General features: G+C 48.5%; 1 protein-coding gene across 1 annotated transcript in view; it reads left to right on the plus strand.

Moving 5' to 3' along the window:
* The window catches only part of LOC306913792 (low-density lipoprotein receptor-related protein 1-like), a gene marked incomplete at its 5' end in the record, with an annotated part of 76,966 nt that overhangs the window by 21,320 nt on the left and 31,202 nt on the right, over positions 1 to 24,444 (plus strand). The window contains 9 exons of the mRNA XM_079490604.1: positions 8,513 to 8,619; positions 9,831 to 9,963; positions 10,562 to 10,684; positions 11,746 to 11,868; positions 11,977 to 12,117; positions 12,580 to 12,717; positions 17,063 to 17,182; positions 17,961 to 18,247; positions 19,007 to 19,188. Of these exons, the coding sequence (XP_079346730.1) occupies positions 8,513 to 8,619; positions 9,831 to 9,963; positions 10,562 to 10,684; positions 11,746 to 11,868; positions 11,977 to 12,117; positions 12,580 to 12,717; positions 17,063 to 17,182; positions 17,961 to 18,247; positions 19,007 to 19,188 (1,354 nt within the window). The remainder of the gene's footprint in view (positions 1 to 8,512; positions 8,620 to 9,830; positions 9,964 to 10,561; positions 10,685 to 11,745; positions 11,869 to 11,976; positions 12,118 to 12,579; positions 12,718 to 17,062; positions 17,183 to 17,960; positions 18,248 to 19,006; positions 19,189 to 24,444) is intronic.

Here is a 24,444-nt window from a genome sequence, read left to right on the forward strand (position 1 = left end):
TTGATTTGGGGGTCCGTGGCCTAATAAATGTTGATTTGGGGGTCCCTGGCCTAATAAATGTTGATTTGGGGTCCGTGGCCTAATAAATGTTGATTTGGGGGTCCCTGGCCTAATAAATGTTGATTTGGGGTCCGTGGCCTAATAAATGTTGATTTGGGGGTCCCTGGCCTAATAAATGTTGATTTGGGGTCCGTGGCCTAATAAATGTTGATTTGGGGGTCCGTGGCCTAATAAATGTTGATTTGGGGGTCCCTGGCCTAATAAATGTTGATTTGGGGGTCCCTGGCCTAATAAATGTTGATTTGGGGTCCGTGGCCTAATAAATGTTGATTTGGGGTCCGTGGCCTAATAAATGTTGATTTGGGGGTCCTTGGCCTAATAAATGTTGATTTGGGGGTCCGTGGCCTAATAAATGTTGATTTGGGGTCCGTGGCCTAATAAATGTTGATTTGGGGGTCCTTGGCCTAATAAATGTTGATTTGGGGGTCCGTGGCCTAATAAATGTTGATTTGGGGTCCGTGGCCTAATAAATGTTGATTTGGGGGTCCGTGGCCTAATAAATGTTGATTTGGGGGTCCCTGGCCTAATAAATGTTGATTTGGGGTCCGTGGCCTAATAAATGTTGATTTGGGGGTCCCTGGCCTAATAAATGTTGATTTGGGGTCCGTGGCCTAATAAATGTTGATTTGGGGGTCCCTGGCCTAATAAATGTTGATTTGGGGGTCCCTGGCCTAATAAATGTTGATTTGGGGGTCCATGGCCTAATAAATGTTGATTTGGGGGTCCCTGGCCTAATAAATGTTGATTTGGGGGTCCCTGGCCTAATAAATGTTGATTTGGGGGTCCGTGGCCTAATAAATGTTGATTTGGGGGTCCCTGGCCTAATAAATGTTGATTTGGGGGTCCCTGGCCTAATAAATGTTGATTTGGGGGTCCGTGGCCTAATAAATGTTGATTTGGGGTCCCTGGCCTAATAAATGTTGATTTGGGGGTCCGTGGCCTAATAAATGTTGATTTGGGGGTCCCTGGCCTAATAAATGTTGATTTGGGGGTCCCTGGCCTAATAAATGTTGATTTGGGGGTCCGTGGCCTAATAAATGTTGATTTGGGGGTCCCTGGCCTAATAAATGTTGATTTGGGGGTCCGTGGCCTAATAAATGTTGATTTGGGGGTCCGTGGCCTAATAAATGTTGATTTGGGGGTCCCTGGCCTAATAAATGTTGATTTGGGGGTCCCTGGCCTAATAAATGTTGATTTGGGGGTCCGTGGCCTAATAAATGTTGATTTGGGGGTCCCTGGCCTAATAAAGGTTGATTTGGGGGTCCCTGGCCTAATAAATGTTGATTTGGGGGTCCCTGGCCTAATAAATGTTGATTTGGGGGTCCGTGGCCTAATAAATGTTGATTTGGGGGTCCGTGGCCTAATAAATGTTGATTTGGGGGTCCCTGGCCTAATAAATGTTGATTTGGGGGTCCCTGGCCTAATATATGTTGATTTGGGGGTCCCTGGCCTAATAGATGTTGATTTGGGGGTCCGTGGCCTAATAAAGGTTGATTTGGGGGTCCCTGGCCTAATAGATGTTGATTTGGGGGTCCCTGGCCTAATAAATGTTGATTTGGGGGTCCCTGGCCTAATAGATGTTGATTTGGGGGTCCGTGGCCTAATAAATGTTGATTTGGGGGTCCCTGGCCTAATAAATGTTGATTTGGGGGTCCTTGGCCTAATAAATGTTGATTTGGGGTCCGTGGCCTAATAAATGTTGATTTGGGGGTCCTTGGCCTAATAAATGTTGATTTGGGGGTCCGTGGCCTAATAAATGTTGATTTGGGGGTCCGTGGCCTAATAAATGTTGATTTGGGGGTCCCTGGCCTAATAAATGTTGATTTGGGGTCCGTGGCCTAATAAATGTTGATTTGGGGGTCCCTGGCCTAATAAATGTTGATTTGGGGGTCCGTGGCCTAATAAATGTTGATTTGGGGGTCCCTGGCCTAATAAATGTTGATTTGGGGTCCGTGGCCTAATAAATGTTGATTTGGGGGTCCCTGGCCTAATAAATGTTGATTTGGGGTCCGTGGCCTAATAAATGTTGATTTGGGGTCCGTGGCCTAATAAATGTTGATTTGGGGGTCCGTGGCCTAATAAATGTTGATTTGGGGGTCCCTGGCCTAATAAATGTTGATTTGGGGTCCGTGGCCTAATAAATGTTGATCTGGGGGTCCCTGGCCTAATAAATGTTGATTTGGGGGTCCCTGGCCTAATAAATGTTGATTTGGGGGTCCCTGGCCTAATAAATGTTGATTTGGGGGTCCCTGGCCTAATAAATGTTGATTTGGGGGTCCCTGGCCTAATAAATGTGGATTTGGGGGTCCCTGGCCTAATAAATGTTGATTTGGGGGTCCCTGGCCTAATAAATGTTGATTTGGGGGTCCGTGGCCTAATAAATGTTGATTTGGGGGTCCCTGGCCTAATAAATGTTGATTTGGGGTCCGTGGCCTAATAAATGTTGATTTGGGGGTCCCTGGCCTAATAAATGTTGATTTGGGGTCCGTGGCCTAATAAATGTTGATTTGGGGGTCCCTGGCCTAATAAATGTTGATTTGGGGTCCGTGGCCTAATAAATGTTGATTTGGGGGTCCGTGGCCTAATAAATGTTGATTTGGGGGTCCCTGGCCTAATAAATGTTGATTTGGGGGTCCCTGGCCTAATAAATGTTGATTTGGGGTCCGTGGCCTAATAAATGTTGATTTGGGGTCCGTGGCCTAATAAATGTTGATTTGGGGGTCCTTGGCCTAATAAATGTTGATTTGGGGGTCCGTGGCCTAATAAATGTTGATTTGGGGTCCGTGGCCTAATAAATGTTGATTTGGGGGTCCTTGGCCTAATAAATGTTGATTTGGGGGTCCGTGGCCTAATAAATGTTGATTTGGGGGTCCGTGGCCTAATAAATGTTGATTTGGGGGTCCCTGGCCTAATAAATGTTGATTTGGGGTCCGTGGCCTAATAAATGTTGATTTGGGGGTCCCTGGCCTAATAAATGTTGATTTGGGGTCCGTGGCCTAATAAATGTTGATTTGGGGGTCCCTGGCCTAATAAATGTTGATTTGGGGGTCCCTGGCCTAATAAATGTTGATTTGGGGGTCCCTGGCCTAATAAATGTTGATTTGGGGGTCCCTGGCCTAATAAATGTTGATTTGGGGGTCCGTGGCCTAATAAATGTTGATTTGGGGGTCCCTGGCCTAATAAATGTTGATTTGGGGTCCGTGGCCTAATAAATGTTGATTTGGGGGTCCCTGGCCTAATAAATGTTGATTTGGGGTCCGTGGCCTAATAAATGTTGATTTGGGGTCCGTGGCCTAATAAATGTTGATTTGGGGTCCGTGGCCTAATAAATGTTGATTTGGGGGTCCGTGGCCTAATAAATGTTGATTTGGGGGTCCCTGGCCTAATAAATGTTGATTTGGGGTCCGTGGCCTAATAAATGTTGATCTGGGGGTCCGTGGCCTAATAAATGTTGATTTGGGGGTCCTTGGCCTAATAAATGTTGATTTGGGGGTCCGTGGCCTAATAAATGTTGATTTGGGGGTCCCTGGCCTAATAAATGTTGATTTGGGGGTCCCTGGCCTAATAAATGTTGATTTGGGGGTCCCTGGCCTAATAAATGTTGATTTGGGGGTCCCTGGCCTAATAAATGTTGATTTGGGGGTCCCTGGCCTAATAAATGTTGATTTGGGGGTCCCTGGCCTAATAAATGTTGATTTGGGGGTCCCTGGCCTAATAAATGTTGATTTGGGGGTCCCTGGCCTAATAAATGTTGATTTGGGGGTCCCTGGCCTAATAAATGTTGATTTGGGGGTCCCTGGCCTAATAAATGTTGATTTGGGGGTCCGTGGCCTAATAAATGTTGATTTGGGGGTCCCTGGCCTAATAAATGTTGATTTGGGGTCCGTGGCCTAATAAATGTTGATTTGGGGGTCCCTGGCCTAATAAATGTTGATTTGGGGTCCGTGGCCTAATAAATGTTGATTTGGGGGTCCCTGGCCTAATAAATGTTGATTTGGGGTCCGTGGCCTAATAAATGTTGATTTGGGGGTCCGTGGCCTAATAAATGTTGATTTGGGGGTCCCTGGCCTAATAAATGTTGATTTGGGGTCCGTGGCCTAATAAATGTTGATTTGGGGTCCGTGGCCTAATAAATGTTGATTTGGGGTCCGTGGCCTAATAAATGTTGATTTGGGGTCCGTGGCCTAATAAATGTTGATTTGGGGTCCGTGGCCTAATAAATGTTGATTTGGGGTCCGTGGCCTAATAAATGTTGATTTGGGGTCCGTGGCCTAATAAATGTTGATTTGGGGTCCGTGGCCTAATAAATGTTGATTTGGGGGTCCCTGGCCTAATAAATGTCCTTGACACGAAAAGGTTTGGGAACCACTGCATTATAGTTCAGGACTAAAGCATGGTCTACCTACTGGTTCTCAACCTGGGGGCGTGGGGAGAGTTAGGAACCAAATGGACCCTCGCGGGTCTGTTATACCGTATGGCTATAGAGCGTCGCAGTCCCGCCTCCTACCCTGGACCAGGAAATGAAACCCAATGCATTATTCTCATAGACATTTCTTAAAGTATTTATTTAAAGACGGTTACGCCGCGGACAAAGCCAACTCGAGTCGTGACAACTCATGACAACACAAACAATATTTTGGACCAAACAAATAATTAGAAAGAAGAAAAAAACGGGAGGTTACAACACTTTTTTTGTTGTTTTTCTTCTTTGTAATTATTTGTTTGGTCCAAAATATTGTTTGTGTTGTCATGAGTTGTCACGACTCGAGTTGGCTTTGTCCGCGGCGTAACCGTCTTTAAATAAATACTTTAAGAAATGTCTATGAGAATAATGCATTGGGTTTCATTTCCTGGTCCAGGGTAGGAGGCGGGACTGCGACGCTCTATAGAGTGCATATCAGATATCAAACTGGAGGTCTTGAAAACCGGTTGAGAATCACTGGTATACAGAATTAATTCAACACACGCCGGTAGATGCTATGTTTACGTTGTTCTGAATTCAACACACGGCGGTAGATGCTATGTTTACGTTACTGGTATACAGAATGAATTCAACAACACACAGACGCCGGTAGATGCTATGGGCCGATTCATACTCTTATTTTAGAGCCGAATAAAAGTCTGTTCCGCTCTGTAGAGCCTACAATGTGACGTCATTTGAGGTCCGAAATCATTTCGGCACTACAGCGCCGAAACAGCGGTAAAACAGGAGTATGAATCGGCCCTATGTTTACGTTGTTCTTGCATTGATGTCTGTCTGCTCATCTCACCACGTCATCTCGTGTCTATTTTGCATTTCACACACTGGCCCGTTGGTGGCGCTATAGAGGTAGGTCTGTTCACCCTATCAGCTCATAACACCCCCTCCTCCCTCTCAGCTACCCCAGTCCCCTCAATGTGCCTACATCCCCCCCCCCCCCCCCCCCCCGCCCTGCCCCCACCCTGCCCTTTCCAGCTCCCCCCAAACCTCCCCTACCGTATTATTGTGCTCAGTCCTCCTGTCTGTTTCTAATGGAGCTCCACCCTTCCTACGTTGCGGTCCTGTGGTTCTGTATGGTCCTGTGGTTCTGTATGGTCCTGTGGTTCTGTATGGTCCTGTGGTTCTGTATGGTCGCTGCCTAATCAAACCCTCTGAGCACCACCAGCTGCGCGGCTGCGCCCGCTTGATTTACTGCCGTTTCCAACATAACAGCCATGTAAACACACACACTACTGACACACAATGTAATTTACAGCTAAACATTGCTCTTAAAAATGTTTTTGAAAACATTTGAGCGAGAAATAGACGAAGCAGCTGGACCCGAAAATGGATTCTATTTGATCAACTCACTTCCTTGTTTTCCGACAGTGCTTCAGCCCTGCAGCTGGGCAGACTCAGCCAGCGCGAAGTTATGGAATACTTTTTTTGTTGTGTTTTGGATCAATGGATTAATTTATGTTAGTTAGCCATGTAATAAGCGGGATAATATCTGGCTAGGTGGTCATTGTCGGGATATAATTCACCTTCAGGGAGTGTAACCACCTCGGCTTCGCCTCGGTGGTTAATCTCCCTGTCGGTGAATTATCTCCCGACAATGACCACCTAGCCAGATATTATCCCTTACTTATTGTCTCCACATCATATATTTTCTTTGTCATGGACACTTGTACAAAACATTAAAAATTCTACTCGAGTTGGAAGCATTAAGACCCATTTTAACCCGCAATGGCTTCCTTTCTGAAAAATAACGTCATTGTAAAAAGATTCACGCGTTTAGATATTCTATTTACAATGAGATGCGGACGGGAGCTGGTGCCACTTGGACCCGGACGTAACGTAGCACTACAAAATGACGTCGGACTTAAATACTGAATAGGTTCAGGATTTGTAGTAAAATATCAAAAAAGAAAAAAACAGCACAAGACAAAGAAGACTAGACTATAGCACACTACCTTTTCATGTCAAGGTCCATTATTTATTCTGCATTTATGGGTGCATACTTAGTTTAGACTAGTCATTGGTTAGACATGGGTTAAGGTTAGGTTTAGGTGTGCTGCCCCGTGGGAGGTTAGGTTTAGGGTGAGGGTTTGAGATAGGTTGTAGTTGTAGGACTAATGACTGGTCTAACCAATGACTAGTCTAAACCAAAAACTGTCTAAACTAAGTACTGCATTTAAGCCACGGACCACCATTTGATGACATGTAGCCTCTCAGACCCAAAACTTATCTTTTGAATATTTTGTTGTCGTTGAATAATATTCCATAGTGTGTGGTACCATCCATAGGAGCGACAACAGGCAAACGATCAAAATAACAATGCATCCACCCCAATATAAAAGGACGAGAAAAGAGTTGTTTCTACCCATGGTTTTAGCTACTACACTTCATGTAGGAAGTTTGGGTATATGTGGAGATGTCTAAATCGTGCGGGCTACGCCAGACTATGCTATGTGGAGATGTCTAAATCGTGCGGGCTACGCCAGACTATGCTATGTGGAGATGTCTAAATCGTGCGGGCTACGCCAGACTATGCTATGTGGAGATGTCTAAATCGTGCGGGCTACGCCAGACTATGCTATGTGGAGATGTCTAAATCGTGCGGGCTACGCCAGACTATGCTATGTGGAGATGTCCAAATCGTGCGGGCTACGCCAGACTATGCTATGTGGAGATGTCTAAATCGTGCGGGCTACGCCAGACTATGCTATGTGGAGATCTCTAAATCGTGCGGGCTACGCCAGACTATGCTATGTGGAGATGTCTAAATCGTGCGGGCTACGCCAGACTATGCTATGTGGAGATGTCTAAATCGTGCGGGCTACGCCAGACTATGCTATGTGGAGATGTCTAAATCGTGCGGGCTACGCCAGACTATGCTATGTGGAGATGTCTAAATCGTGCGGGCTATGCCAGACTATGCTATGTGGAGATGTCTAAATCGTGCGGGCTACGCCAGACTATACTATGTGGAGATGTCTAAATCGTGCGGGCTACGCCAGACTATGCTATGTGGAGATGTCTAAATCGTGCGGGCTACGCCAGACTATGCTATGTGGAGATGTCTAAATCGTGTGGGCTACGCCAGACTATGCTATGTGGAGATGTCTAAATCGTGCGGGCTACGCCAGACTATGCTATGTGGAGATGTCTAAATCGTGCGGGCTACGCCAGACTATGCTATGTGGAGATGTCTAAATCGTGCGGGCTACGCCAGACTATGCTATGTGGAGATGTCTAAATCGTGCGGGCTACGCCAGACTATGCTATGTGGAGATGTCTAAATCGTGCGGGCTATGCCAGACTATGCTATGTGGAGATGTCTAAATCGTGCGGGCTACGCCAGACTATGCTATGTGGAGATGTCTAAATCGTGCGGGCTACGCCAGACTATGCTATGTGGAGATGTCTAAATCGTGCGGGCTACGCCAGACTATGCTATGTGGAGATGTCTAAATCGTGCGGGCTACGCCAGACTATGCTATGTGGAGATGTCTAAATCGTGCGGGCTACGCCAGACTATGCTATGTGGATATGTCTAAATCGTGCGGGCTACGCCATACTATGCTATGTGGAGATGTCTAAATCGTGCGGGCTACGCCAGACTATGCTATGTGGAGATGTCTAAATCGTGCGGGCTACGCCAGACTATGCTATGTGGAGATGTCTAAATCGTGCGGGCTACGCCAGACTATGCTATGTGGAGATGTCTAAATCGTGCGGGCTACGCCAGACTATGCTACATGTACTGTAGGCATACTGTAATGTATTTTGGGCTGTTAACTAGCTCCTCCCCTTCAGTCCTTCAGCTCCTCCCCTTCAGTCCTTCCTCTCTGCAGAGTGTTCTTGTATTCCTCCGCTCTCTCTGACCTCTGACCTCTATGACCTTTGCCCTCTGACCTCTATGACCTTTGCCCTCTGACCTCTATGACCTTTGCCCTCTGACCTCTATGACCTTTGCCCTCTGCTCCTCAGTGCCGCGGCAGTGCAGCGAGAGTGAGTTCTCGTGCACCAACGGACGCTGCATCGCAGGGCGATGGAAGTGCGACGGAGACCACGACTGTGCCGACGGCTCGGATGAGGTAAAAAAACAATCACACCCGAGTGAACTGAGCGGTGCAGGCTGCTTAGCTACATCACTAGCTGGCTGCCAGCGGCATTATAGTTGTTCGTACTCAGACAGACGGACAGACAGACAGACAGACAGACAGACAGACGCAGCCGCGGTCAGTCATTGGCGCGGTCAACACACTGGTGTTGATTTAGTCTTTTGAATAACATGTAATTTAGTTTCTAGTCTTTAGTCTAGTCGACTAAATATATATAATAGTTTAGTCGACTAAATCTACACTACACATCTGACTAAAATGTATTTTGGCTGGCCTTCATGGCGTCGTAATGCCTGATCTTACACTTTCTGAAAATATCCGATCTATAATTTTAAAAAGCCTTCTAAATCTTGACAGATTTCTGAAATACCCATGTTTAACATATAGATATGTTTCTATGTCAGTGGTGCTCAATATTTCATGTCAAGAACCCCCAGAATTATATGTATTTGGCCACCGACCCCCATCTGAAAATATGTTGTTCCAGGATTTGAGTTAAAAACATTAACTATATTCAAAGATTTGCACCACAATTTCACGATTTTTCTAAAGTACCAGACCTACAAGCTCGTAGCGCGGCACTCGGGGCCGCGCTATGAGCTTGTAGATCTGCTATTTTTCAATAGCTAAAGTATAACATCAAATGGGGTTCCCGACCAAAATGGGTTAACTCTTTGTGTGCTTGGTGTATTATTAGTTTTAACTCTTTGTGTGTTTTGTGTATTATTAGTTTTAACTCTTTGTGTGTTTTGTGTATTATAAGTTTTAACTCTTTGTGTGTTTGGTGTATTATTAGTTTTAACTCTTTGTGTGTTTGGTGTATTAGTTTTAACTCTTTGTGTGTTTTGTGTATTATTAGTTTTAACTCTTTGTGTGTTTGGTGTATTAGTTTTAACTCTTTGTGTGTTTTGTGTATTATTAGTTTTAACTCTTTGTGTGTTTTGTGTATTAGTTTTAACTCTTTGTGTGTGGTGTATTAGTTTTAACTCTTTGTGTGTTTTGTGTATTATAAGTTTTAACTCTTTGTGTGTTTGGTGTATAAGTTTTAACTCTTTGTGTGTTTGGTGTATTAGTTTTAACTCTTTGTGTGTTTGGTGTATTATTAGTTTTAACTCTTTGTGTGTTTGGTGTATTAGTTTTAACTCTTTGTGTGTTTGGTGCGTATTCTTGTGTTTCCGCTGCAGAACGGCTGTGATGTGAAGTGCGACAGCGACCAGTTCCAGTGTAAGAACGGTCACTGCATCCCCATCAGGTGGCGCTGTGACGCAGACGCCGACTGCATGGACGGCAGCGACGAGGAGAAATGCGACAGTGGTGGTGAGAAACACGCATTATTGTGTTTTTATTAATTTAGAGAAACACGCATTATTGTGTTTTTATTAATTTAGAGAAACATGCATTATTGTGTTTTTATTAATTTAGAGAAACATGCATTGTATTTGTATTAATTTTGAGAAACATGCATTATTGTGTATAAGTGTCAGTGCATCAGTACAGTACAGTACAGTACAGTACAGTACAGTACAGTACAGTACAGTACAGTACAGTACAGTACAGTATTAGCAGTACAGTACAGTACAGTACAGTACAGTACAGTACAGTACAGTACAGTACAGTACAGTACAGTACAGTACAGTATTAGCAGTACAGTACAGTACAGTACAGTACAGTACAGTACAGTACAGTAGAGTACAGTATTAGCAGTACAGTACAGTACAGTACAGTACAGTACACTACAGTACACTACACTACACTACACTACAGTACAGTACAGTACAGTACAGTACAGTACAGTGCAGTGCAGTGCAGTGCAGTGCAGTGCAGTACAGTCTTTGAACCGGTGTGTGTTGCTGATAAATCAGTGTGGCCTCCTTCTATCATGTCCTCTCACCCCGTCGGTCCGTCCGTCCGGCAGTGGGCCGACACTGCCCCCTGGACGAGTTCCAGTGTAACAACACCCTGTGCAAACCGCTGGGCTGGAAGTGCGACGGAGAGGACGACTGTGGCGACAACTCTGACGAGAACCCAGAGGAATGCGGTGAGTGTGTTAACTCAGTTTAGAGCTAAATAAATAGCATTCCATTTGCTCTGGTTTTGGGTAGACCTTTTCCAGTTGAAGGGTTCTCTTCCATCCACTAGGGGGCAGTATCTCTTTAGCTTTACTGTTCCTTGGAGTGAGCCATTTTGTTTGTTGTCAGTTTCATGTTCACATTCAGAGATGCATGTTGTGTTGGTTGGAAATTCTTCACCTAATAACTGTAAGTTTGCTTATATCTGGAACTTTGGTATAGTGCAGGATTCCCCAATAGGCGGCCCGCGGGCCATTTGCGGCCCACGGAGCGCCCCCTTGTGGCCCCTGGAAGATTTTTTTTTAAAAAGAAAGAAAAAAAAGTTTTTTGTTTTGTTTTGGGGGGGTGTCCCAGATATAAATGGCATGAAATGGGGGTCAGTAGCCTATGCATGTCAAACTGGGCACCCCCTCAAGGACCACTGGTGGTCCCCGGACCACTGGTTGAGAACAGTTTTTAATTAATTAATGAAAAAATAAAAAAACAATTTTTTCGCGTGTGCGGACTCGGCCCCCAGCCTGGTTCCCTAGTCAAAATATGGCCCTTGAGAAAAATTAATTGGGGAACCCTGGTATAGTGTTTGCTACTTTATTTTGTATACACTCTTATGTGAGTATTTGTTTGCTTTCATATATTTTCATGTGAGAATTAGCTTATTTTAGTTAATGTTTTTCTATGATTGTTTGTTTGTACTGCAGGGCTTCTTCATCTTTGTCATTATAGAAACTATTTGCCATTGAGGAGTGTATTTCTTCACCAGTGTGTGAGATAGCTTGCTTTTAGTTTTCTTATGATTTGTTGTAGTCCTGTTTGTTTTCTGTCTGGTGGTTGTGCTTCTGTTAGTCCCAGAACTATAGCTGGCTGAGGGGACATCTTTCCAGGGATTCACTGTGTGTGAATGAGGCCTTTTTGTGGAGCGTGTCTGGTTCACTTTCCTTTAGGTGGTTATAGAATTTCAATGCTCTCTCTCTCTCTCTCTCTCTCTCTCTCTCTCTCTCTCTCTCTCTCTCTCTCTCTCTCTCTCTCTCAGCTGTGTTCCAGTGCCCTCCCACCAGGCCGTTCCGGTGTCTCAACGACCGTGTGTGTCTCCCCATGTCCAAGAGATGCGACACCGTCAACAACTGTGGCGACAACACTGACGAGCTCAACTGCCGTGAGTTCAGCAGTTTATTTATTGTAGTCCGGTTAGCCGGGGGGCGTGTCAGAAGGGTGTGGGGGAGGATTGAATGTTAACCATGTGATGCTGCTCTCCTCCAATCAGAATCGCTGCCCTCCGGGTCCATCTGTCAGAAGGATGAGTTCCAGTGCTCCAGCGGTCGCTGCGTCAGCTCCTCTCTGCGCTGCAACTACTTCAACGACTGTGAGGACTACGGCTCTGACGAGGTCAACTGCAGCAAGAAAGGTCTGTCTGGCTGTTGTTATGTAGCAGATCCAGACCATGTTCAGGTCTCTGATCCGGTCGGGAGCGGAAATAACTATATACGTCATGTTGTAGTCACTGGTTTGTAGTCAGGAAATAACTATATACGTCATGTTGTAGTCACTGGTTTGTAGTCAGGAAATAACTATATACGTCATGTTGTAGTCACTGGTTTGTAGTCAGGAAATAACTTTATGTCATGCTGTAGTCACTGGTTTGTAGTCAGGAAATAACTTTACGTCATGTTGCTGTGTCAAGTATTGCTGTGTTCTCTCTGTCGCCCCCTGTAGGCACGGTGCTGAACGACTGCCACAGCAACAGGACATGTTTCATAGTGTTGCTGTGTTCTCTCTGTCGCCCCCTGTAGGCACGGTGCTGAACGACTGTCACAGCAACAGGACATGTTTCATAGTGTTGCTGTGTTCTCTCTGTCGCCCCCTGTAGGCACGGTGCTGAACGACTGTCACAGCAACAGGACGGTGTGCGGGGACGGTGACGAGGGTCACTGCGTGGTCAACGGCAGCGACTCCTTCTGCTCCTGCAGGCCTGGCTTCCAGGTCAGAGGTCACAACAGATGTGAAGGTAAGCCTGGCTTCCAGGTCAGAGGTCACAACAGATGTGAAGGTAAGCCTGGCTTCCAGGTCAGAGGTCACAACAGATGTGAAGGTAAGCCTGGCTTCCAGGTCAGAGGTCACAACAGATGTGAAGGTAAGCCTGGCTTCCAGGTCAGAGGTCACAACAGATGTGAAGGTAAGCCTGGCTTCCAGGTCAGAGGTCACAACAGATGTGAAGGTAAGCCTGGCTTCCAGGTCAGAAATCACAACAGATGTGAAGGTAAGCCTGGCTTCCAGGTCAGAGGTCACAACAGATGTGAAGGTAAGCCTGGCTTCCAGGTCAGAGGTCACAACAGATGTGAAGGTAAGCCTGGCTTCCAGGTCAGAGGTCACAACAGATGTGAAGGTAAGCCTGGCTTCCAGGTCAGAGGTCACAACAGATGTGAAGGTAAGCCTGGCGTCCAGGTCAGAGGTCACAACAGATGTGAAGGTAAGCCTGGCTTCCAGGTCAGAGGTCACAACAGATGTGAAGGTAAGCCTGGCTTCCAGGTCAGAGGTCACAACAGATGTGAAGGTAAGCCTGGCTTCCAGGTCAGAGGTCACAACAGATGTGAAGGTAAGCCTGGCTTCCAGGTCAGAGGTCACAACAGATGTGAAGGTAAGCCTGGCTTCCAGGTCAGAGGTCACAACAGATGTGAAGGTAAGCCTGGCTTCCAGGTCAGAGGTCACAACAGATGTGAAGGTAAGCCTGGCTTCCAGGTCAGAGGTCACAACAGATGTGAAGGTAAGCCTGGCTTCCAGGTCAGAGGTCACAACAGATGTGAAGGTAAGCCTGGCGTCCAGGTCAGAGGTCACAACAGATGTGAAGGTAAGCCTGGCTTCCAGGTCAGAGGTCACAACAGATGTGAAGGTAAGCCTGGCTTCCAGGTCAGAGGTCACAACAGATGTGAAGGTAAGCCTGGCTTCCAGGTCAGAGGTCACAACAGATGTGAAGGTAAGCCTGGCTTCCAGGTCAGAGGTCACAACAGATGTGAAGGTAAGCCTGGCTTCCAGGTCAGAGGTCACAACAGATGTGAAGGTAAGCCTGGCTTCCAGGTCAGAGGTCACAACAGATGTGAAGGTAAGCCTGGCTTCCAGGTCAGAGGTCACAACAGATGTGAAGGTAAGCCTGGCTTCCAGGTCAGAGGTCACAACAGATGTGAAGGTAAGCCTGGCTTCCAGGTCAGAGGTCACAACAGATGTGAAGGTAAGCCTGGCTTCCAGGTCAGAGGTCACAACAGATGTGAAGGTAAGCCTGGCTTCCAGGTCAGAGGTCACAACAGATGTGAAGGTAAGCCTGGCTTCCAGGTCAGAGGTCACAACAGATGTGAAGGTAAGCCTGGCTTCCAGGTCAGAGGTCACAACAGATGTGAAGGTAAGCCTGGCTTCCAGGTCAGAGGTCACAACAGATGTGAAGGTAAGCCTGGCTTCCAGGTCAGAGGTCACAACAGATGTGAAGGTAAGCCTGGCTTCCAGGTCAGAGGTCACAACAGATGTGAAGGTAAGCCTGGCTTCCAGGTCAGAGGTCACAACAGATGTGAAGGTAAGCCTGGCTTCCAGGTCAGAGGTCACAACAGATGTGAAGGTAAGCCTGGCTTCCAGGTCAGAGGTCACAACAGATGTGAAGGTAAGCCTGGCTTCCAGGTCAGAGGTCACAACAGATGTGAAGGTAAGCCTGGCTTCCAGGTCAGAGGTCACAACAGATGTGAAGGTAAGCCTGGCTTCCAGGTCAGAGGTCACAACAGATGTGAAGGTAAGCCTGGCTTCCAGGTCAGAGGTCACAACAGATGTGAAGGTAAGCCTGGCTTCCAGGTCAGAGGTCACAACAGATGTGAAGGTAAGCCTGGCTTCCAGGTCAGAGGTCACAACAGATGTGAAGGTAAGCCTGGCTTCCAGGTCAGAGGTCACAACAGATGTGAAGGTAAGCCTGGCTTCCAGGTCAGAGGTCACAACAGATGTGAAGGTAAGCCTGGCTTCCAGGTCAGAGGTCACAACAGATGTGAAGGTAAGCCTGGCTTCCAGGTCAGAGGTCACAACAGATGTGAAGGTAAGCCTGGCGTCCAGGTCAGAGGTCACAACAGATGTGAAGGTAAGCCTGGCTTCCAGGTCAGAGGTCACAACAGATGTGAAGGTAAGCCTGGCTTCCAGGTCAGAGGTCACAACAGATGTGAAGGTAAGCCTGGCTTCCAGGTCAGAGGTCACAACAGATGTGAAGGTAAGCCTGGCTTCCAGGTCAGAGGTCACAACAGATGTGAAGGTAAGCCTGGCTTCCAGGTCAGAGGTCACAACAGATGTGAAGGTAAGCCTGGCTTCCAGGTCAGAGGTCACAACAGATGTGAAGGTAAGCCTGGCTTCCAGGTCAGAGGTCACAACAGATGTGAAGGTAAGCCTGGCTTCCAGGTCAGAGGTCACAACAGATGTGAAGGTAAGCCTGGCTTCCAGGTCAGAGGTCACAACAGATGTGAAGGTAAGCCTGGCTTCCAGGTCAGAGGTCACAACAGATGTGAAGGTAAGCCTGGCTTCCAGGTCAGAGGTCACAACAGATGTGAAGGTAAGCCTGGCTTCCAGGTCAGAGGTCACAACAGATGTGAAGGTAAGCCTGGCTTCCAGGTCAGAGGTCACAACAGATGTGAAGGTAAGCCTGGCTTCCAGGTCAGAGGTCACAACAGATGTGAAGGTAAGCCTGGCTTCCAGGTCAGAGGTCACAACAGATGTGAAGGTAAGCCTGGCTTCCAGGTCAGAGGTCACAACAGATGTGAAGGTAAGCCTGGCTTCCAGGTCAGAGGTCACAACAGATGTGAAGGTAAGCCTGGCTTCCAGGTCAGAGGTCACAACAGATGTGAAGGTAAGCCTGGCTTCCAGGTCAGAGGTCACAACAGATGTGAAGGTAAGCCTGGCTTCCAGGTCAGAGGTCACAACAGATGTGAAGGTAAGCCTGGCTTCCAGGTCAGAGGTCACAACAGATGTGAAGGTAAGCCTGGCTTCCAGGTCAGAGGTCACAACAGATGTGAAGGTAAGCCTGGCTTCCAGGTCAGAGGTCACAACAGATGTGAAGGTAAGCCTGGCTTCCAGGTCAGAGGTCACAACAGATGTGAAGGTAAGCCTGGCTTCCAGGTCAGAGGTCACAACAGATGTGAAGGTAAGCCTGGCGTCCAGGTCAGAGGTCACAACAGATGTGAAGGTAAGCCTGGCTTCCAGGTCAGAGGTCACAACAGATGTGAAGGTAAGCCTGGCTTCCAGGTCAGAGGTCACAACAGATGTGAAGGTAAGCCTGGCTTCCAGGTCAGAGGTCACAACAGATGTGAAGGTAAGCCTGGCTTCCAGGTCAGAGGTCACAACAGATGTGAAGGTAAGCCTGGCTTCCAGGTCAGAGGTGAAGGTAAGCCTGGCTTCCAGGTCAGAGGTGAAGGTAAGCCTGGCTTCCAGGTCAGAGGTGAAGGTAAGCCTGGCTTCCAGGTCAGAGGTGAAGGTAAGCCTGGCTTCCAGGTCAGAGGTGAAGGTAAGCCTGGCTTCCAGGTCAGAGGTGAAGGTAAGCCTGGCTTCCAGGTCAGAGGTGAAGGTAAGCCTGGCTTCCAGGTCAGAGGTGAAGGTAAGCCTGGCTTCCAGGTCAGAGGTGAAGGTAAGCCTGGCTTCCAGGTCAGAGGTGAAGGTCCTGGTCTGGATGAAGGTCCTTTCAGAAGAGCAGCGATCAATGCGCCTAGTAAAAGATAATCTAAAAATGATCAAAGATAATCTAAAAAATCACACCCTTGTGAACTGAGTGGTGTAAGGTCTTATATAGACTGATCAACTGTGGTCTGACGTAATGTCTGACGTAATGAAATCACACCCATGTGAACTGGGTGACCATAGCAACCATGCTCATTTTTTGGTACGAACAGACACGTAAACTAAAAATCACACCCGTGTGAACTGAGTGGTGTAAGGTATTATATAGCCTGTCTGACGTAATTAAATCACACCCGGGTGAACAGGGTGACCATAGCAACCATGATCATTCTTTGGTACGAACAGACACGTAAACTAACAAAGCCAGTTGTAGGAGTGGTTTACACCACTCAAAAAGAACTATCCATCTAAAAAAGATCAAAACTGCGTTTTTGAGTGGTGTAAACCACTCCTACAACTGGCTTTGTTTGTGCAGAAAAAATGAGCATGGTTGCTATTTTTTGTACGCGCGGAGAAGTCGAGGGGTGACAACGCAAGCGTATTTATGTGCGCGCGGGTGTGTGTGTGATAATGTGATTGTGTTATGATGTAATGCTGCAGTTCGTTCGGTGGGACGTACTGTGTTCCTAACGTTCTCCTCTGGTCTTGTGCTTTTGGGTTGCCAGATAAAGACGAGTGCAAGCAGTTCGGCGTGTGTTCTCACATCTGCAACAACACCAAGGGCTCGCACAAGTGCAGCTGCCACAAGTACTTCACCAGGATCAACGACACCTGCAAGGCTGACAGTGAGTATCTAGTTAAACATGGCAACCGCTCAGGATCAACGACACCTGCAAGGCTGACAGTGAGTATCTAGTTAAACATGGCAACCGCTCAGGATCAACGACACCTGCAAGGCTGACAGTGAGTATCTAGTTAAACATGGCAACCGCTCAGGATCAACGACACCTGCAAGGCTGACAGTGAGTATCTAGTTAAACATGGCAACCGCTCAGGATCAACGACACCTGCAAGGCTGACAGTGAGTATCTAGTTAAACATGGCAACCGCTCAGGATCAACGACACCTGTAAGGCTGACAGTGAGTATCTAGTTAAACATGGCAACCGCTCAGGATCAACGACACCTGCAAGGCTGACAGTGAGTATCTAGTTAAACATGGCAACCGCTCAGGATCAACGACACCTTTAGTCTTAGTTTTAGTCATCGTGGCTTAGTTTTCATTTAGTGAAAAAAGGTAGTTGACGAACATTTTTCGTCATAGTTTTAGTCGACGAAAACAACACTGGTACAAAATAGTATGTGTAGCTACTTTCAGAGGTCTGAGGCTACAGTTCACACAAATCAGTCAAAATGAAATCACCCTGGGCATTCTCAAATCAATGATTTAGCGAGGGTGAGGGAGACATGGTTATGATGGGTAAAAAACACACAATTATAAGTAACCGCTAGGAAGATAATCAATAGTTGCAGCCCAGTTATACTTTAAGCATGTGTTTTCAGTATGAATTTCCGTCTAATATGGTATTCAATCATATCAATCAATCAATCAATCAATCCCCAGCGCTGAGGCAGGTTCTCTACATCGCCGACGACAACGAGATCCGCAGCCTGGACCCGGGCGTGCCCAGCTGGCGCTACGAGCAGATCTTCCAGGGCGACGCCAACGTGCGCATCGACGCCATGGACGTGCACGTGAAGACGGGCCGCGTCTACTGGACCAACTGGCACACGGGACGCGTGTCCTCCTACGATCTGCCCGCCTCCGCAGGCTCCGCCTCCTCGCCAAACAACGACAACAACAACCGCCATCGGCGCCAGAGCGACACGCGGGGGGTCACAGACCTGGAGGTGTGTGTGTGTGTGTGTGTGTGTGTGTGTGTGTGTGTGTGTGTGTGTGTGTGTGTGTGTGTGTGTGTGTGTGTGTGTGTGTGTGTGTGTGTGTGTGTGTGTGTGTGTGTGTGTGTGTGTGTGTGTGTGTGTGTGTGTGTGTGTGTGTGTGTGTGTGTGTGTTTGTTCAGATCCCTGGCCTGAAGATGTTTTACGTGTGTGTGTTGTGTTTCAGATCCCTGGCCTGAAGATGTTTTAAGTGTGTGTGTGTGTGTGTGTGTGTTGTGTTTCAGATCCCTGGCCTGAAGATGTTTTAAGTGTGTGTGTGTGTGTGTGTGTTCAGATCCCTGGCCTGAAGATGTTTTAAGTGTGTGTGTTGTGTTCAGATCCCTGGCCTGAAGATGTTTTAAGTGTGTGTGTTGTGTTCAGATCCCTGGCCTGAAGATGTTTTAAGTGTGTGTGTTGTGTTTCAGATCCCTGGCCTGAAGATGTTTTAAGTGTGTGTGTTGTGTTCAGATCCCTGGCCTGAAGATGTTTTAAGTGCGTGTGTTGTGTTCAGATCCCTGGCCTGAAGATGTTTTAAGTGTGTGTGTGTTGTGTTCAGATCCCTGGCCTGAAGATGTTTTAAGTGTGTGTGTTGTGTTTCAGATCCCTGGCCTGAAGATGTTTTAAGTGTGTGTGTTGTGTTCAGATCCCTGGCCTGAAGATGTTTTAAGTGTGTGTGTGTGTGTGTTCAGATCCCTGGCCTGAAGATGTTTTAAGTGTGTGTGTTGTGTTCAGATCCCTGGTCTGAAGATGCCGCGGGGCATCGCCGTGGACTGGGTGGCCGCGAACTTGTACTGGACGGACTCGGGCCGGGACGTCATCGAGGTGGCGCAGCTGAGCGGAGGACGCCACCGCAAGACGCTCATCTCCGGCATGATCGACGAGCCCTACGCCATCGTGGTGGACCCCCAGAGAGGGTGAGTAGTAAAGGCTCTACTACGGTAACAGGGACCCCCAGGGAGAGAGGGTGAGAGGGGTAGTACGATAACGATAGCTCTACGATAACAGGGCTAGGCCCACATCTTCAAAATGGCCGCGGCCACTGTCCCACTTTGACTGTTGTGCTAACGAGAGGCAGCTACCGATGCGATCCGATCAAAACATGGATTCAACTTTAATATTCTTTAATCATTAAAGAATAAAACCCTGGAAAACATAGGCTACGGTTCTGGCAGACTGCACGACTAATTTAATCCTACGGTTACTACGGTTCTGGCGTGCTCCGTGTTAAGCAATATTCCACGAGAGGGTGTGCGTTACCGTCATTAATGGAACGTCTGTGTTGCTGCAGGAACGAGACGATAGGCCAGTTCTGTAAGGCATGCCATTAATGACAGTAACGCACAACCTTGAGTGTTAAATATTCCGATTATACAACAGTAAAACAATTTTTTTTATAAAAACAAACAAACAAAAAAAACATACGCAACTGTGGCCCCTAGGGATTATTTGGTTAAAAAAGACTAAAGCATTACAACTCTGAAACAGTTGGTACAACTCTGAAACACTACCACCCCCGTTGGTACAACTCTGAAACACTACCACCCCCGTTGGTACAACTCTGAAACACTACCACGTACCACCCCCGTTGGTACAACTCTGAAACACTACCACCCCCGTTGGTACAACTCTGAAACACTACCACCCCCCCCCCCCCCCCCCGTTGGTACAACTCTGAAACACTACCCCCCCCGTTGGTACAACTCTGAAACACTACCACCCCCGTTGGTACAACTCTGAAACACTACCACCCCCCATTTAAAAATGTACATACATTCAATCCCATTTAAGAATGCCTAAACACTGTTCTATTTCATACCTACTGACCGCCAGAGGGGCGGTGTTTTCAACACCTGGATATGCATCACGCGCTCGCGCATTGGTCGAATATTAATACCAACACTGTCACTCGTGACCCCCTGTGGGCGTGAGCCACCGATATAGGTGCCCAGTTCACAGGGTTCATCCTCTTTCATCTTTTCGCCTCGAAAAGCGCAGGTCGTTGAAACTAAACAGCTACGCTACTGTGTCTCGAAACCAACGCGGTTGGAGCCATATATATATGGTTGGAGCTACCTTGTGTCCTCCAGAGACACGCGTGGTTTGTTTTCACGACTGGGGTTCCCCCCCGTGCGTTCGATACGGACGTTCGACAATATTGTCATTGTGAGGTAAGTTTGAAGTGACAGACAGTCACAGACTGCAGCATTAGGGTGATTTTCGCCCCGCCGCTGCTGCTGGCGTGCGTTCTGTAGCAACGGAGTGTTTCTGTGAGCCAGCTCGCACGTGAGTATACTTATTACTTTCTACTGTTGTTTGACAACGCGTGTGTTTAGAACCAGCGCCGCACGTCTGCGCGCTGTGTTTGTGCTAACGTTAGCAACGAGAGTGTTCTTCGCTTCACCGCTATCGTTGTAGCTGGATACTACTGGGTTTACTGGTGGTGATATGACAAACTGTCCCGTTTACTAAAAAGTTACGATCCTGATACGTACAGAGTGACTTGCGCTCTGTCGTTTACCACCGTATTGCAGTGTGAGGACTGCTACGGTGTGAGTATTGTATATCTGTTTGGCTAATTGCTCTCGTAGTTTGCATTAGCATAGGCATTGGCAGTGCTTTTGTTCTGCTGCCTGCCAGTACCACCGTATTTCGCAGTAAGGCTGCTACAGTGTGGTTATTTTTTGGTTAATTCATTCAACGCCAAGGGCTGATTTGATTTATTCCTTATTAATTGCCCCATTGTATTGGGTGTCAATATAGACACAGAGTGCTTTACACTCTGCTGCCTCCCACCGTATTCCACCGTGAAGGCTGCTAAGGTGTGAATACTTTGTGGTACTCGGTTAAACTCATTCAATGCCAAGTGCTGAGTTAACTTATTTTTTTTGTATTAATTGCCCGTTCTATTGGGTATTAATATAGGCTTTAAGAGTGCGTTACGCTCTGCTGCCTGCCACCGTATTTCAGCGAGGGCTGCTACGGTGTGGAGATTTTTGTCTTGTGTATTTGATTACCTCATCCAACGCCAAGTGTTGATCTAACTTATTCCTTATTAATTGGCATTAATATAGGCTCTGAGAGTGCGTTACGCTCTGCTGCCTGCCACCGTATTTCAGCGACTGCTGCTACGGTGTGAATACTTTTGTGGTACTCATTCAATGCCAAGGGCTGATTTGATTTATAGACAAAGAGTGCTTTACGCTCTGCTGCCTCCCACCGTATTCCACCGTGAAGGCTGCTACGGTGTGAATACTTTGTGGTATTCGGTTAACTCACTCAAGGCCAAGTGCTGAGTTAACTTATCTCTTATTAATTGCCCTGTTCTATTGGGTATTAATATAGGCTTTGAGGGTGCTTTACGCTCTGCTGCTTGCCACCGTATTTCAGCGAGGACTGCTACGGTGTGAATATATATATATATATTTTTGTGATAGGCACTGGGAGTGTGTGTGCTCCACTGCTTTATCTCTTGCCATCATGAACAGCATCTGTAAATGCTCGGCCTCGCTGAGTCCGAACGATGGCCATGATATGTGCCCGAGCTGTCTCGGCATCGCCCATCTGAAGCAAGCGCTGACGGAGGAGGCTTGTACCAACTGTGGCAGCATGCCCTATGCGGCGAGGGTTGCAAGGTTGGCTGCAATGGAGAGTCCGCTTATCGACCTACCTTGCTCAGGAATGCCCACCCTGTTGCCTGAATGCCCGGTGAGGGATCGCCGTAAACGCAAGGTTACGGGGGCAACGGCTGCGGGCTCAAAGAAGCCCAAAGTAGCCACTGTGGTCAAAGAAGCCACTGTCACCATGGTTGACCCCATGGCTCACAAGGTGGATACGTTGGCCTCTGAGTTTGCCCAGATTAAGGCCCTCCTGCTCAACCTGCAGCCTTGTGCTCCTACCGCCGATACTCTGGCTCCAGTGCCTCGGCACCAGGGCGGAGATGACCACAATGGTCATGCCAGTGAGAACGGAGAGCGGGAGGAGGATGCCATGTCCATTGCAGCCTCGAACTCCCTCTTCACTGGCACTGATGCAGATCGTGATGACCCGGAAGAGGACGAGGACGAGGCACACTCGCCCAACCGCTCAGAGACGAGCTCTCTGGGGCCGGAGGTGGATGCTCCTCAGATGCCTGGGCACGACCTCTCTGTGACCAAGCAGGCCATCCTGGTGGCCTTGTCACGACAGGGGCTTGACACCCCTGTTAATACGGCCCCAACTCAAAATGCCTTCTTTAAAGGCACTGAACGGCCTACGTCCTTCAATGTGCCGCCCTCTGCGGATTTCATAAAGGAGCTCCAGTCTTGTTGGGGGGACCCAAAGTCTAATCTCCACTTCTCACAGGACTGCAGGGCCTTGTCGGCCATGGAGGATGCGGCCACATTGGGTTTGAACCGCATGCCTCCAATTGGTGAGACCGTTGCGTCCCTGGTAGTGTCCCCGGACGAGGCCCTCAGGCCGGATGCTCGTTGTCCACGAGCGCAGTGTAGAGTTACGGACGACTACCTGACTAAGAGCTACGACACAGCAGCTCGCATGGCGCGTCTCGGCAACTCTCTTTCCCATCTTGTCCTGGCCCTATCCCAGTCCCTCCAGATGGCGGGGGCTGATGCCCAGACACAGAGCCTGAGCGACTGTTCCCTCAGGGCCTTTGCTTATATGTCCAGGGAACTTGGCAGACTGATGTCTACTCTGACCATGGCCCGTCGCCAGATATGGCTCGCCCAGGCCCCATTGTCGAGCAGATGCAGAGAGTCACTCCTCAAGCTGCCCGTTGTTCCAGGGGCGGTGTTTGGGCCCGCAGCTCAAGAGGCTCTGGAACGTGGTGTTCAGGCAAGGAAGTCCAGGAAGCAGTATTCAGACCTGCGCCAGGGGTCTGGCAGGTCTGCGTCCCGGGCTGGCAGATACTCGGGTCCTTCCTACCCAGCAGCTGGTGGTCGAGGTTCCTCGGGAGGCAGGCGTTCCTTCCCTCGGCAGGTCCAACCCCAACAGAATCCCCCGCAGCCTTTCTTTCGGGCACCCACAGGCAGGGCGCCTAGGCGTGGGGCCTCTAACAGGCGTTCCTCCGGACCATCTACGGCCCGGGGGAGTCAGGCTTGACCCCCCGGACCCAGGCCCCAGCAGGTTCACCCCACAACATCTCAGCCGCTGGGAAGCCTTAACCCCAGACCCTTGGGTGCTAGCAACGCTATCCGAGGGTTACAGGGTTCAATTCAGACGTCGGCCCCCGCCATTCAACGGGGTAAGAATGACCGTGGTCGACGACCCACTGAGGTCTCGGGCCCTCAGTCACGAAATCGCAGAGCTCCTACAGAAGGGAGCCATAGAGAGTGTACCTGGTGCAGCTCAGCTAAGAGGGTACTACTCCTTTTACTTTCTCGTTCCAAAGAAGGATGGCGGGCTTCGGCCGATCCTCGACCTCAGGCAGTTGAACCACTACCTGAAGGTGTTTCGTTTTCGGATGCTGCGCACGGTGGACGTTCTCCAGTCCGTGTCAGCCAACGATTGGTTCACCAGCATCGATTTGAAGGATGCTTATTTCCATGTGCCAGTGGCACCACATCACAGAGAGTTCCTCCGCTTTGCCTTCATGGGGCAGGCATATCAATTCCGGGTGCTCCCGTTCGGTCTCTCTCTCTCCCCCCGGGTCTTCACCAGATGCGTGGCAGCGGCACTTGCCCCGCTACAAGCCAGGGGTATGCGGATCCTCCCATATCTGGACGATTGGCTTCTGTGCGCCTCGAGTCGAGAGAGGGTGCTCTGCGACACGTCTGCCCTTCTGGACCATGTTGCACAGCTGGGACTCACGGTGAATTTCACCAAGAGTTCTCTGACTCCCCGTCAGGACGTGGTGTTCATCGGCATTGCCATCAACTCAGTCTCAATGAGAGCTTGCCCCTCCCCGCGGCGGGTGGACGACATTCTGGAGCTTGTCTCCCGTGTCCAAGGGGGTACAAGGTTGACGTATGGCCTGCTCCTCCGGTTGCTAGGCATGCTGATTGCTGCATCCACACTCGTGCCCCTGGGACTCCTTTCTTTGCGCCCCCTGCAGAGGTGGACCAACGCCTTGGGCCTCGACCCCAAGAGGCACCAGAAGAGGCTTGTGAGGACATCCAGCCAGTGCCGGCGGTTGCTGGAACCTTGGAAGAAACGGCAAGACCTTTGCCGGGGTG

This window comes from Electrona antarctica (genome assembly GCF_951216825.1).
Source record: "Electrona antarctica genome assembly, chromosome: 21".
Classification (NCBI taxonomy): domain Eukaryota; kingdom Metazoa; phylum Chordata; class Actinopteri; order Myctophiformes; family Myctophidae; genus Electrona; species Electrona antarctica.